Source organism: Pollachius pollachius (assembly GCF_949987615.1).
Source record: "Pollachius pollachius genome assembly, chromosome: 5".
Classification (NCBI taxonomy): domain Eukaryota; kingdom Metazoa; phylum Chordata; class Actinopteri; order Gadiformes; family Gadidae; genus Pollachius; species Pollachius pollachius.
In genome coordinates, this window is record NC_136938.1 from 13,315,334 (window position 1) to 13,328,258 (window position 12,925).

The following is a 12,925-nucleotide window of genomic DNA, read 5'->3' on the forward strand; positions in this document are numbered from 1 at the left end:
AATAAATAGATGAAACCGCTACTGATACAAATAGGTATATTACAGTGGCGGCTGCTGGTCTTTCAGAGGGGAAGCTCATTTCGGCAGACATCATATAAATTGTCTATTTATTTACATTTAAATTCTGCTCTCTGTTCCTTTTCAAGGAAATGCTCTGTGACCCTGTCATACCAACTAGCTGTCTTTTCCAGTGACTTTACCATTGTCCTCTCAATGGCCAGCAGAGCTAGGTTGCTTAAACGGCCTTGGCCCGTTGTGTTACAGTTGTAAGACTTGAGCCGCTTCATGGGGGGGACACCATGTCAATTGACACATTGCATACAAATGTGTCAATAGACATGGTGACTAAAGTATAATAGTAAGCATTATTGGCCCTTAACACTAATATTCAGAACACTGCCTCAAAAGGCTATTGGCTTAAGCAACACCAGGAGAGGCATATACTTTTCCCTGCAATTTTAAACGTTGCAAACGTTCAAAAACATAATTATATATTTATGTGGCATTCAGTTCAATGCTTAAAATATATCTGACATTCAGTAGGTCAATGCTGTGGTAAAGTGTGTAAAGTATGACCAAGTGTTTCTTTCTGTTCAATAGATAGAACTTTATCAATCCCCTTTAGGAGAAATTTGTTATTGTTTGTCCCTATAAAACAATAACGGTAAAAAAATAAATACAAAACATGACGGTAACTCTAAAGTCAAACCGTCCAATCTGAAGGCTCTACTTAACCACTCCCCCTACTCACTTCCACCAATGCAAAGCGAACAGAACTGAGTAGGGGAGGGCATAGCCTAACTAGTTTGTGAACGACCCAGAGAATAAAGGACGTTCAGACCTCAGGATCCCTGAATAGTGATGGCCAACTACCAAAATGATATTAAACTCAAACAAAGAAATTTGGGAATTATGTTAAACTGAAACAAGGAATTGTGTGTATAAGTATGAAATGTACGATGAAAATTGTCGAGCAATTGCGCCAAGCAAATATCAAGAAATAGGTTGCAGTTTGTCTTTCAACTCGCCTGCAAAATCCGTGATGGAACTGAGGACTAAAGTGAGCTTTGGCAGCGTTTTATAGTTCAAAATGACTGTCAAACGGCAAATCACTCTTTCGTAGACCCTCCAATCATCAAGCCGAAGCCCAGGGTCCAGGCCAGCCCACTCCTCCATTCCACCCCCAGACGCTGAGGCACCGTGGGAGGGACACAATCACAGCATCATCCAATAGGGCTGGGCGATTAATCGAACTTTGATAGTGATTTCGATTTTAGCGTCAAACGATCACAAAATTAAGTTTTTCGATTTTGTGAAAAAAAAAGGGTTATTTGATGTTTTATAGAAAGGGCAGAACAGCTGGATACATATCTTTATATTATTTTAGATTGGATTTTTGTTTTCTTTTTGACCCATTTTGTGTATTATTTTAAGGCGATATTTCAAAGTTCTCAGTTACAAAGTTTTTTTTGGACAGACATGCTGAATACATGTATTCAAACTCAAAAATAATCGTTTAAATAATCATAATTTCAATATTGACCAAAATAATCGTGATGATTTTTCCCATAATCGAGCAGCCCTATCATCCAATGACCAATGATCCATTTTGACGCACTAATAAAAGCTGTTCTATGCAGCCCCTTTAAAGACGAAGGACGCTGAGCTTAATTAAACAACAGGCAAATGCACTGTGACGCTACGGGAATGTATGTAAAGGAAATCAAGTCAGTCGACCTGCAATAAGCAGCTGATTCTGAACAAACTCGTCTTCGAGATGGACGTATTCTAATGCTTTTTTAGTCAATGAAATGTTAACACTGCAGTATACATTTGACCATTTAATTTCACAAATTTTAGGTGAAGCCGAGATTCCCTTGCAGTATTAGAGAAATCGCCAGTGGTATATTATTATATTGGAAAACCCTATATGGCTTATTTAAAAAACACATGGGTATATAAGGTCAACAGTTAAAATGTCCCCATGTAACCTACTTTACAATTTGCAAACAAATTCCCAAAGCACAAAATGAACATTGATGTACACAAACCCAACACCTTTCAAATGATTGAAACACATTTATTTTAGTGTGTTGTATTCCATGTTCTTTTTAACAACAAAAATACAATAAACAATGCCATTATAAATCCACCAGTTTAAAAACAGCCAGCACTACAGACAGAGACATGAGTGGGTCCATGATTCATTCTCAATGACTTGGACCAGTCTAGCCTTTACTAGGATCCTAGTCTAGTTGAACCTAGGACTAGTATCATAGTTTAAATTAACCTACAGTAGTGGCTGCTGTGTTTGTCATTCATATATATATATATATATATATATATATATATATATATATATATATATATATATATATATATATATATATATATATATATATCATAAGTATATTCAAGTGCTGCTCTGGTAGTCATGGTGACGGTATGGACCAATAGTAGAGGTTGTTGTGGAAGAGGATTTGTTTACATGGCGAAGAGGATGAGGAAAGCCACCATCAGACAGAAGAGACCCATGGCTTCAGAGAGAGCAAAGCCCAAGATTGCATAGGAGAACAGCTGCTGCTTCAAAGATGGGTTCCTGGAGAGAAGAGGAGAGCAAGATCACCAGGGAGTTGACTTCAGGATGCTACTGACTCATCATGACCTGTAAAGGGCAACTTGGATTCCTGGTTAATTTATGCGGGAAAAGCAGTAAACCCATGCCGATCCATTTTAAAACTCAGTTATTTTATATTGCAACATGCAGACCAGAAAAAAAAAATCAAAAAATATGTGAGGTCACTTGAGACAATACAAACACCATAGTTGATGGCATGAAAAATCACAATGTGCAGAAAGTTGGCCCATGAAAAAAGCGCTCCTTCTTACAGGAAGGACTAGCCAAACTTAGGGTGTTGTCATAACATGTCTAAGCAAGTGGGAGACGTGTTAGAGAGATGTATTAAAAGTTAAAAAAATCGTATGAAGGCTCGACGCTGTGATTCTACTTGCTGTTCCCTGCAGCTCTTGCATTTATCTACCATAAGCTATTGCATGCCCAGTTTCGATTCTGTACTCATTTGCCCTGCATTCATCAACTGAGGACCCCAACCTGCACGTTGCTCACTAATGAAAACTTTTAGAATAAAACTACAGCAACCACAAAAAAGAAAAGTTACCTGGCGTATCCAATGATGAGACTGCCGAACACAGTGCCGATCCCGGCGCCGGACCCGGCGACGCCCACTGTGGCAGCACCTGCTCCGATAAACTTAGCAGCAGTGTCGATGTCCCGGCTCACTGCGCTGGTCTGGAAGCCACGGAGCGCCACCTGCTGCTGGGAGGCCAGGAACGAGGGAGCCTGGGGAACGCAACCAATCCTGGTCAGAATGAAGATAGAACTACTATGGCAATCACTCTAGCTATTGAACACGTTCATGGTAGGGTCCTCATCAATAAATCTAGGTTTTGAGCCTTTTTTTTTGGTCTAAAATGCTTGTCACCAACTGACAAAAACATTTATTTCTTTTTTTACAATCAACTATGTATAGCTTACAGTGTTGGGAATGTTACTATAACTAATTAAAAAGTAATTAGTTAGTTACTCACTACTTGTTCCAAAATGTAACTGAATTACTCTTTAATAAAAGTAACAAGTTACCAGGGAAAGTAACTATTTCCGTTACTGTAAAAAAAGAAAGTTGCTATATGTCAAAGAATTTGGATTTTTCTGAGCAGTTTTCACCTGGCTTCATGTGTTAAATGGTTGAACTGCCCATTCAAGGCCCTGATATATTTCCAACTGAATTTTAATTTGCTTGGTTGCAAAGGATGCATCTGCCGAATACTACAGAAAATGCCAACTTTTTATCGGAATTCTACGGACTCGCCATTTCTGCTGCTTCATCGAATCTGTTTGGTTTGTGCGTGTGTGTGTGTGTGGCACGCATCCTGGCTTGTGTGTAAAAACACTGGCTCCGATTGGCTACCATGAAACATGACTCTGCCTCAGCCAATCATAATTGCTTATCTCGTTGTTAACCCACCCGGTCTCCTCACTAGCCGTTTGTGTTTGGAACCAGGGGTGTGCTCGGATTACGCAGTTTATTCAATCAATTCATAGTAACGCACTGCATTAATCGTGCAGTAACGGTAACGGCGTTGTAACGACGGAAATAGTAATTAGTTCGATTACCCCGTTACTGAAAAAATAACGGCGTTACCTAACGCCGTTCTTTTAAACTGCGTTATTACAAACACTGATAGCTTCTAAACATTAGTCCTACAAAACACGCAGCCAGTGGAATATATGCTAACTCAACGTGTGAGGTCATTTTTATATTAGTGATTGCAGAGAACAGACAGATAACAGTTGTTATACAGGAAGATGTCGGAGTCAAGGGAAGATGATAAAATGCTTGTCACCAACTGAAGACTTTGCTTGCTGGTCACTAACGTGTCCCTCCCATCCCAGTACAGAGCAAAACGTACCTCCACGCTGCCAGCATCGCGTCCTGACACCACACTAGCAGAGAGGGGTCTGTAGAGAGCACGTGCTCCAGCACGCAACTGTAGTCAGGGAACACACAGCATAAAGGAGGACGGAATTATTGACCCGTTTCAAGCGCACGGCTCAAGATAATAGATATAAAAATAAGTAAATGAAAGCAATATAAAACATGCAAAACAGGATCAGATGACGACTTGCTTATATTAAGTACAATGTATATAGATAGATACAAATTAAGATCGAATTATTTTACATTAAAAGTTACATTAAGTTATTGACTACGACATAGATTATCAACACATTGGATCTCAACATAGGGGTCCGTAAAATGGCCAGCAGATATACCTGCTGGCTCTGCTGTAGAAGCCGGAGGATTAAGGGACCTGACCTTTGACTTATGCCATAGGGTAGGGAAAGGACCAGTGTGAGGGAAAGGGACAAGCCTATGTCTGGTCTTAAGGGATATAAATTGGTTTTTCATTAGTCCTGAAAAACACGCAGTAATTGGTAAATAAGCTAACGCCACGTGTGAGGTCATATTTATATTAGAGACGGCAGAGAACAGACAGATAACAGTTGTTATACAGGAAGATGTAGGAGTCAAGGGCAGATGATATGAGCTTGTAATTAATTATACAAATCAGTACCCAATTTAAAGACTACTGCATATGCAGCATATATCTTTAAATGGTAAAACCATAATCAGATATCTGATCATGTGTCACCAGGCTTGTCCTGCCCATAGAGGACAGTCGGGCTGCTAGCTGTGTACTTGACATTGCTGGAGAACTCACCTCAGGTAGATAGAGGACAGAATGCTATTACATAAGATTTGGCTTCATTACGTGGAAAAATCTAACAACATTTAACTGAAGAATGACAAAAAGAGCGCTTTCATTCATCAATTCAGTCATTTATTATAGTTTTCTACTCACCAGTGAAGGGGTGGAGACGAATTTAGCACAGGCGTACATAATGATGGGATAAAGTGTTCCAATACACAGACACGACTACCGCGAGTTAATCTGTGGAAAGAAAATTAGAAAACTGAGAACATTGTAGATTATGCTTGCATGGGAGTGCTAACTTAAATTTTAGAAAATAGAGCGAGCCAAACTAAGGTCATGTCTGGCTACACATGAAGGTAGATTTGACCGAAAAATAGGTCATAATAAATAGAAACATGCTTTTAGAAATGGAACAACATCCCATATAACACAATTGTCATCGTTGTTTGACTTTGAAAAGGCCCAGAAATGATAAAATAAAGATGAAAATGAGCGGAGAGGTTTTGCACTTACCAGACTGTGCCAGAGGTCGGACGGTAAAGGACTGCGCGTGCTCAAGAGAAACGACAACTTCCTGGTTTAAGACGGCATGGCTAAACCAATCAACGCGTTTCTTTTATTCAGCTGTCAAACCGTTGTTTCAACAAATTTTATTTGTTTTATTGTTATTCTTATTTGTTTATTTGACAGGGAAAATGCATATTAATAATACATTTTGTAAACATGCCATATTTAGCCAGAAGGCTAGATTCCTTCTGCAGTCCTTGGCAGATGTAACAATAGGCTCCCTAAAAAGCAAATTACACAAAATACACAAAAAACTAATTACAGGAAGAATTAAAAAGATAAAATAATAACTAAGATAAAAGCAACCGATAAAACATTAATTATAACCACATAAAAATATTCAGCGTTCAAGACATAAAATACATAAAGCATGCAGGAAAAACAAAAGTCAGCATTAGACAAATACAAATAATAAGGTAGACTCGGACTTATAGCAACATCAGATGTGTTAAACATCGAGGCAGTGGCCCACCAAACCATCGAGTCAGTAGCCCACCAAAGCAGACAGTACATGCACAAAAAACAAACAAAGAGTCGAAACCACAAATATGAAGCGGAAAGTGAGAGACATAGAACGAGCTACACAGAAGCATGCAACCAAGCAAGCATATCAGTTACAAGACCCAGGACAAATTCACAGACACGCTGACACAAGGATGCAAGAGCAGGCGGATAAAATTTAGTGCTGGCCGATCATGTTATCAATTAACTACTGTTTCAGATTGAAACTAAATGACCGACATGTGTTTAGGTCTCTGACACATGTTGGAATGTTGTTCCATTCACGAAAGGCTGCAACAGAGAAGGCTGACTGACTGAAGGCACTTATCCCAAATGGAATAATGAAGTCCCCTCTCGTGACTCCTCTTGTGATGACAGGTGGATATGTATTCAGCTGTCAACCTGTGGATTAAAAAAAGGCCTCGATAAGGCAAACCGGTAATTTGTTAATACTTTAGTATTCAAAGATCCTAATCCCCTACAGAATTATAATTTATGTCATGCATTTATTTTATATTTGAATAATAATTGTATAATGCTTCTTAATATAATTCTACTTCTTCTTATTATCATCATTATGTCTTACATTTACTTTAATGGCATCGACCTTAAACCATGAACAAATGTTAACAGAAATGTAGCCTACATATTACGTCAAGTCAATTTTATTTGTAGGCTATACACCTTAAGACAACAGCTCAATTCTAAAAGGGCTTCATATCACATTACACAACGCCCCTTACCCTAAGATCTCTATGGTAGAAGAAAAAGCTCGAAGAGACTCGGAGACTTTGAGACGGAACCCAGAAGTTGGGATCCTTCCTCCCAAGGATGGCTGGAGTGCGATGACTGCAGAACGTTAGAAAAGCAGTAACATTTTAGGCCACCAAGGGGCAGCAACAAACCGTTGAGTTTCACCACTCGTCTCAACGAGTGGTGAGTGGTGGTACAAATGTAAGCTACCCTTTTTATAGTTTTATATGTCTCCGTATTTAGGTCAATAATAATGATAATATAAATGTGGGTATTTGAAAAATAAATAGCCGTGCAGTGCCGGTGCTCTATGAACGATTTAAATCATAAATATAAAAATTACTTATTTAAATTGTGAGTATAAATAAACCCCAACGCATCTACATAAATAAAAAAAATCATATTCGTAAAATAAATTGCACTTTGTGATATTAAACCATCTCTCTACCTGCTATCAGAGACATATGCCTACTCCTGGCAGAGATAGACGGGGAGATTCCTCCACCGCCTCCGCATATCCTTCCAGTCATCCCTCCCTCTTGCCCCCACCTTCTCGTTATGATGTGACCGTTACGCACGGCTATAATAAGCTAGAACGAGATTCTCCGGGGCGAATCCTTCCTGACGTCACTCCCGGTGCCCCATAAATAGAGCGGGCAGGACTCCTCTCCGCACTCAAACTCAAATCACATAATTTCTCCAGCGCGTGAACGACAACAGAGGATTAAAAATAACCGAGTCCATTCGGTTCCTGGATATTTGAACAGGACTAGTATTACTCCTACTACCAGAAGCCACATCAAGTAAGTTCAACATTATCCGTCGGCCTTTTAAACCAGTTGTATTTTTTGTGTTGTAATGTTGTAGTTCAATTCACTGAACGACAAAATATTATTATCACGTGGGTGTGGTGTTTCATTGTCCATGTTTTAATTCGTGCTTGGGGCATATCTCCACAGCCTTGAGTAGACCATGACTTTGAACAAGGGAGATAAACTGCGGAACATGGAGAGGAGGCGAGGCAGCGTCCCTTTTCCAATGCATCTTCCCAACCTGCACCGGCGCAGCATGCCCGTGGACGACCGCGACCTGCGCGCCTCATTGCCTCCGAGTCAGGTGGACGAGCTGTCTAACCTGCTGCGTTGTACCTCCTCATATTCCTCCCCCGGAGAGCCACTACGGGACAGCTGCGTGTCCGACTCCTCCGACTCGGTAATCTCATCCGGCAGCGACGCCGAGAACCAGCTGTACAAGGTGGTCCTGTTGGGGGAACACGGCGTGGGCAAGTCCAGCCTCGCGCGCATCTTCGGCGGTGTGGAGGAGGCTCACGACTCTGAAGAAACAGGTGAGATGATGATCATGATCATGATTTTGGTGGAGATGCTGTCGCAGATGACTCATGAAGTCTATTGAAGATGATGGAGGTGTAGGTGTGTGATTCTCGCTTCAAGTGACAGTTTTATAACTTAATTATTCATCATGAATAAACGACCTTATCACTAATAGCATCCTATTGATGAATACAACTAATACCGAATCATAAAACTGTACAATCTCTCAATGTAGCTTGAATCTTTTACCCTTTGTGTTGTCTAATCTGTTTTGAATCTGAGCGGACGGATCGATCTGTTTTCTGTCTATGTGGACATTCACTGTGTGTTTCCAGGCCATTACAGATCCATTAATGGACCCAATGTGGAGGAAACATTTCTAGTCAATAAATGCTGAGTGTATAAATAGATACACATGTAGGCCTCCTTACCGCACATGTCATATCTTAACTATATTAAGACCATGAAAACATTAACACAGGCTAATTTCCAAACTGAAAGTTAATTTAAATTCATTGATCTCTGACGTATTGCCTGTATATTTATTTTAATTCGCTGCATATTCATATATATCACTGTATATTTGTTGTATATTAATAAAAGTTCCATCTGTTTTCTACTCTTTAGGAAACAGCTATGACAGATCGGTGATGGTTGATGAGGAGGAGGCGTCCATTTTGTTGTACGACGTTTGGGAACAGGTGAGCCAGGAGCCAGACTATATATGGCAAAACTGACATTATCATTGGTCTGAATATTATTATGATATGGTGGTTCCCAGAGCGATAGTGTAGTGACGCGGGCCATGTATGTCTCTGTTTCCAGGACAACAGTCCCTGGCTGAAAGAGCAGTGCATGAAAATGGGAGACGCCTACATCATCGTCTACTCCGTGACTGACAAGTCGAGCTTCGAGAAGGCGTCGGAGCTGCGTATACAGCTGCGCCGGGCCCGTCAGTCAGAAAACATACCCATAATCCTTGTCGGCAACAAGAGCGACCTGGTTCGATCCAGAGAGGTGTCTAAAGATGGTGAGTTGAGGTTGATTGAGTTTATTTATAACACGCTCTTTATCGTTTTACTCCTACGATCATGGTAGATGTGAACCACCTGACCAATTCTGAGGGTGATGGTTAATGGCTGGGTGCGGGATGAGGCAGGGTGAGGGATAGAGACTGGGTGAGGGTGAGGGTTAGAGAGTGGGTGAGGGTGAGGGTTATTAAATGGGTAAGGGTGAAAGTTAGAGGCTGGGTGAGGGTGAAGATTAGAGATTGGTCGAAGGAGGAGGTTTAGGGAGTGGCTGAGGTTGAGGGTTAAAGAGCGGGATATTGGGAGAGCGGCGATACCGCCATTAAAGTGGAAGAAATAGCAAGCACATCAGCCACAATGAAAAGCATTTTTAGCCGACATGGTTCCTTATTAGGCGTAACAGTACAAATGTAGATAAATATAACAGTCCATCATGTCTACATATGTTCCTTACAAGAGTCGAAGGGATTGAGTAACAATCTTTTATAGTGGTTAGCGTTATTGCTTTTCTTCAACTATGAAAAGGGGTCTCGCTCCAAAAGGTGTTTAGGCTGAAAGGGGAAGGGAGGGTAGAGGTATTCTGACATGGTGTCGTCAGGGCCATGGTTTACATTTACATTGAGGCACAAAGCAATTACAATCAAAGCTTAAGAATCTAAATTGGAGCAGCTATAACAAAATGTTATAGCACTGCATAATCCAGTTAGAAGAAAACAACTGCTGGACAAAGTGCATAGTTCATTGATCCTTGGGTGTTAAAACCTATCAAGTGTTGGCACCCTTCAGTTAACCAACCTGACTCTCTGACCTGTCCTGTCTCCGGCCGTCTAACAGAGGGCAGTGCTTGTGCCGTGGTATTCGACTGCAAGTTCATCGAGACGTCAGCGTCGCTGCACCACAATGTGCTGGACCTGTTCCAGGGCATCGTGCGGCAGATCCGCCTGCGGCGCGACACCAAGGAGGAGAATGCACGCCGCATGGCCAACTGCAAGCGGCGCGAGAGCATCAGCAAGAAGGCCAAGCGCTTCCTTGGCCGCATGGTCGCTCGCAAGAACAAGAAGATGGCCTTCAGACAGAAGTCCAAGTCCTGTCACGATCTCTCTGTGCTTTGAGGGGAAGGGGATGCAGGACTCCCCCCTCCCCCACCTGCTGAAGACCAGAAGCTGTGTGTGTGTGTGTGTGTGTGTGTGTGTGTGTTTTAACACTAACACTTAAAGGACTAGTATCGTTGTACAGAAATGCAATATATTTTTTATTTTTATTAGAAACTAAACACAAGAGCCAACAGAGGACTTGTGGGAATATTCAGGCCGTGCCAAGAGGAATAATACGCATGTTGTTGATTTTTATTTATTATTATTATTGTTATTATTATGATGATCATTTCAAGACTATTATTTTATTCTGTGTCTGCCTTAAAAGATTTTCTGCCATCCTTTTTTTTCTCATGGTCTGGTAGGATTACCTTGAGGTCCCACTCTGTTGGAAAGTGTGTGTATATAAACGGTATTCTGAGAGATTGTGTAAGGAGAACATACAAGTCATGGTGTTGTCCAAGGCACACTGTGCCAGATCTCAAACTTGGATTTCTGGAGTCCGTTCTACTTGATGAGTGGTACGCAGGTTCGTACCCGGCCCAAGTCAGGATTAGAGAGAAGTTGATTCTAAATTGCTCCATGATATTTGTGTTTGTGTTTTTTAAAGATCGACATGACATGAATAATGACAGCAATAAACAGATGTTGGTTGTTTGAAGCATACGGTTACAATGAAATGATTGTTTACATTTGTTTCTTTTGCAATAAAAGGTAAAATTATTACTATCCTTATAATCTCTCAAATCAAGTCAAATATATTGTATTTGAATGGCCCTTAACCCAGTTACAGTCTGGAAGGGCTTTAAAAGCCATATATTTATGACATCCCATTAACTCTAGACCCCAAATGGCAAGAAAAAAGTCCCTTTATTAACAAGGAAGAATTCTTCAGAAGGAACGCAAAGTCGGGGATCCCTTCTTCAAGGGATGGTTAGGAGTGAGGACAATGAGGATTATCAAGGTCTTTTGGATATGATGATGCTAATCCATGTCTATCAGCGGCATTCTGTAAAAGCCGGAGATTATTGTATTGTAGAGTTTAGTAAACAGAGAAAGGTTATCTAGATGATGTGAATGCGTGGATGAGCGTAATGCATCCGCTGAGGATAACATTGGTCTGATTATGGTAATGTTTCTAAGATTAAAGAATTTAGTTCTAGTGATACTTTTTACATGTTGATTAAAATAAAGAATTGGGTTCACAGGACACCAATATTTCTGACTTTGGGGGATAGCCGAGCCCTTAAAACACGTTAAAGGAGACATATTATGATGTTTTCCCACAAGTAAACATATTATATGAGTTCCAGAAAACATGTTTTTGAAGCTGTTTGCCGGAAATAGCTTTTAGGAAAAGAATCGTGCTTACCACTATTCCCCTCTGTTTCAGTCCCTTCACAATGCGCTGTTTCTGGTGTCTGTAGCTTTAATGCAAATGAGCTGCTGCCCATTGACCAATGAGCTGTCAGAGTGAACCACAGCATGGAGGAGAAGGGATTGTTGCCGTTGGACTGCCGGAGCTCTATATCTATATAATAATAATAATAATAATAATAACAATAATAATAATAATAATAATAATAATAATAATAATAACAATAATAATAGTAATAATAATAATAATAATAATAATAATAATAATAATATATATAGGTATTTATATAATATCATATCTTATATCACAGCCAATAGCTTAGTGCACCTCGGATGATATTATGAATCATAAAGACTTCTCTGGTACTTCTACAACAAGTAAAGACTCGTAGTGGGGGATATCTCGGCCATGGTTGAGAAGAATTGGGGGAAAGGAACTTTGGCTTTGACTCTCTGAAGTCCATGAACCGCGACATGGAGGAGAAAGGGATTGTACTCCGGGAGCTGAGCTGCCGGACTGCGGCCAAAGCTTCAGCGGCAGTCCGGCAGCTCTGGCGGGGGAGCTTGGGCGGAAAAAGTGTGTATTTCAAAACGTGAGCAGCTTTTACTTATTCGCCACCTACAGAGCTTGTTATGTACGATCATTCAAAAACCTCATGCTATTTCCCATAGACATTTGACTGATGGAACCAGGAGCCTCGGAGGCGGGACTTATTCTTCAGAGGTCTATATTCAGATGTGCCCCCTTCCTACGTAGGAGGGGGCGCCGAAACTGACTCGCTCGTTTGGTAACTGTAGGCGGTGTACTTTCAGAAATGCGTATCTCAATCATAAATCATGTACAGACTTATTTCAAAATTTGTATGCGTGTGGGAGCACTAGAGACCCAAAGCAACACCTCAAGTCCCAGGAAAAGGGTTGTTTTCATAATATGTCTCCTTAAGTCTTTAAATTGTGTTCATTCTTGCTTTGGGCA

At 40.6% G+C, this 12,925-nt stretch overlaps 2 protein-coding genes across 2 annotated transcripts; one reads left to right on the forward strand and one right to left on the reverse strand.

Moving 5' to 3' along the window:
- Positions 1-2,394: 2,394 nt before the first annotated feature.
- Positions 2,395-5,857, reverse strand: LOC307075673 (ATP synthase F(0) complex subunit C3, mitochondrial-like). Its single transcript, XM_079736348.1, has 5 exons — positions 5,812-5,857; positions 5,446-5,535; positions 4,492-4,569; positions 3,180-3,361; positions 2,395-2,599 (listed from the first exon to the last, which is right to left on the reverse strand). Exons 2-5 carry the CDS (start codon positions 5,482-5,484, stop codon positions 2,485-2,487), a joined length of 414 nt encoding a protein of 137 aa, XP_079592474.1. The 5' UTR covers positions 5,485-5,535; positions 5,812-5,857; the 3' UTR covers positions 2,395-2,484.
- Positions 5,858-8,091: 2,234 nt separating this feature from the next.
- rrad (Ras-related associated with diabetes) lies at positions 8,092-10,590 on the forward strand (the record flags this gene model as incomplete). The annotated part of the gene is made up of 4 exons (XM_079736105.1): positions 8,092-8,464; positions 9,078-9,151; positions 9,276-9,480; positions 10,313-10,590. 4 exons carry the CDS (start codon positions 8,092-8,094, stop codon positions 10,588-10,590), a joined length of 930 nt encoding a protein of 309 aa, XP_079592231.1.
- Between the last annotated feature and the right edge of the window lie 2,335 nt (positions 10,591-12,925).

Coding starts and splice junctions, on each gene's coding strand:
- LOC307075673 (XM_079736348.1), bottom strand. CDS start 5,484: ATGTACGCCTGTGCTAAATTCGTCTCCACCCCTTCACTG. Junction 4,570..5,445: donor TCGTCTCCACCCCTTCACTG/GTGAGTAGAAAA, acceptor CCCTGACTACAG/TTGCGTGCTGGAGCACGTGC. Junction 2,600..3,179: donor CTCATCATTGGATACGCCAG/GTAACTTTTCTT, acceptor TCTTCTCTCCAG/GAACCCATCTTTGAAGCAGC.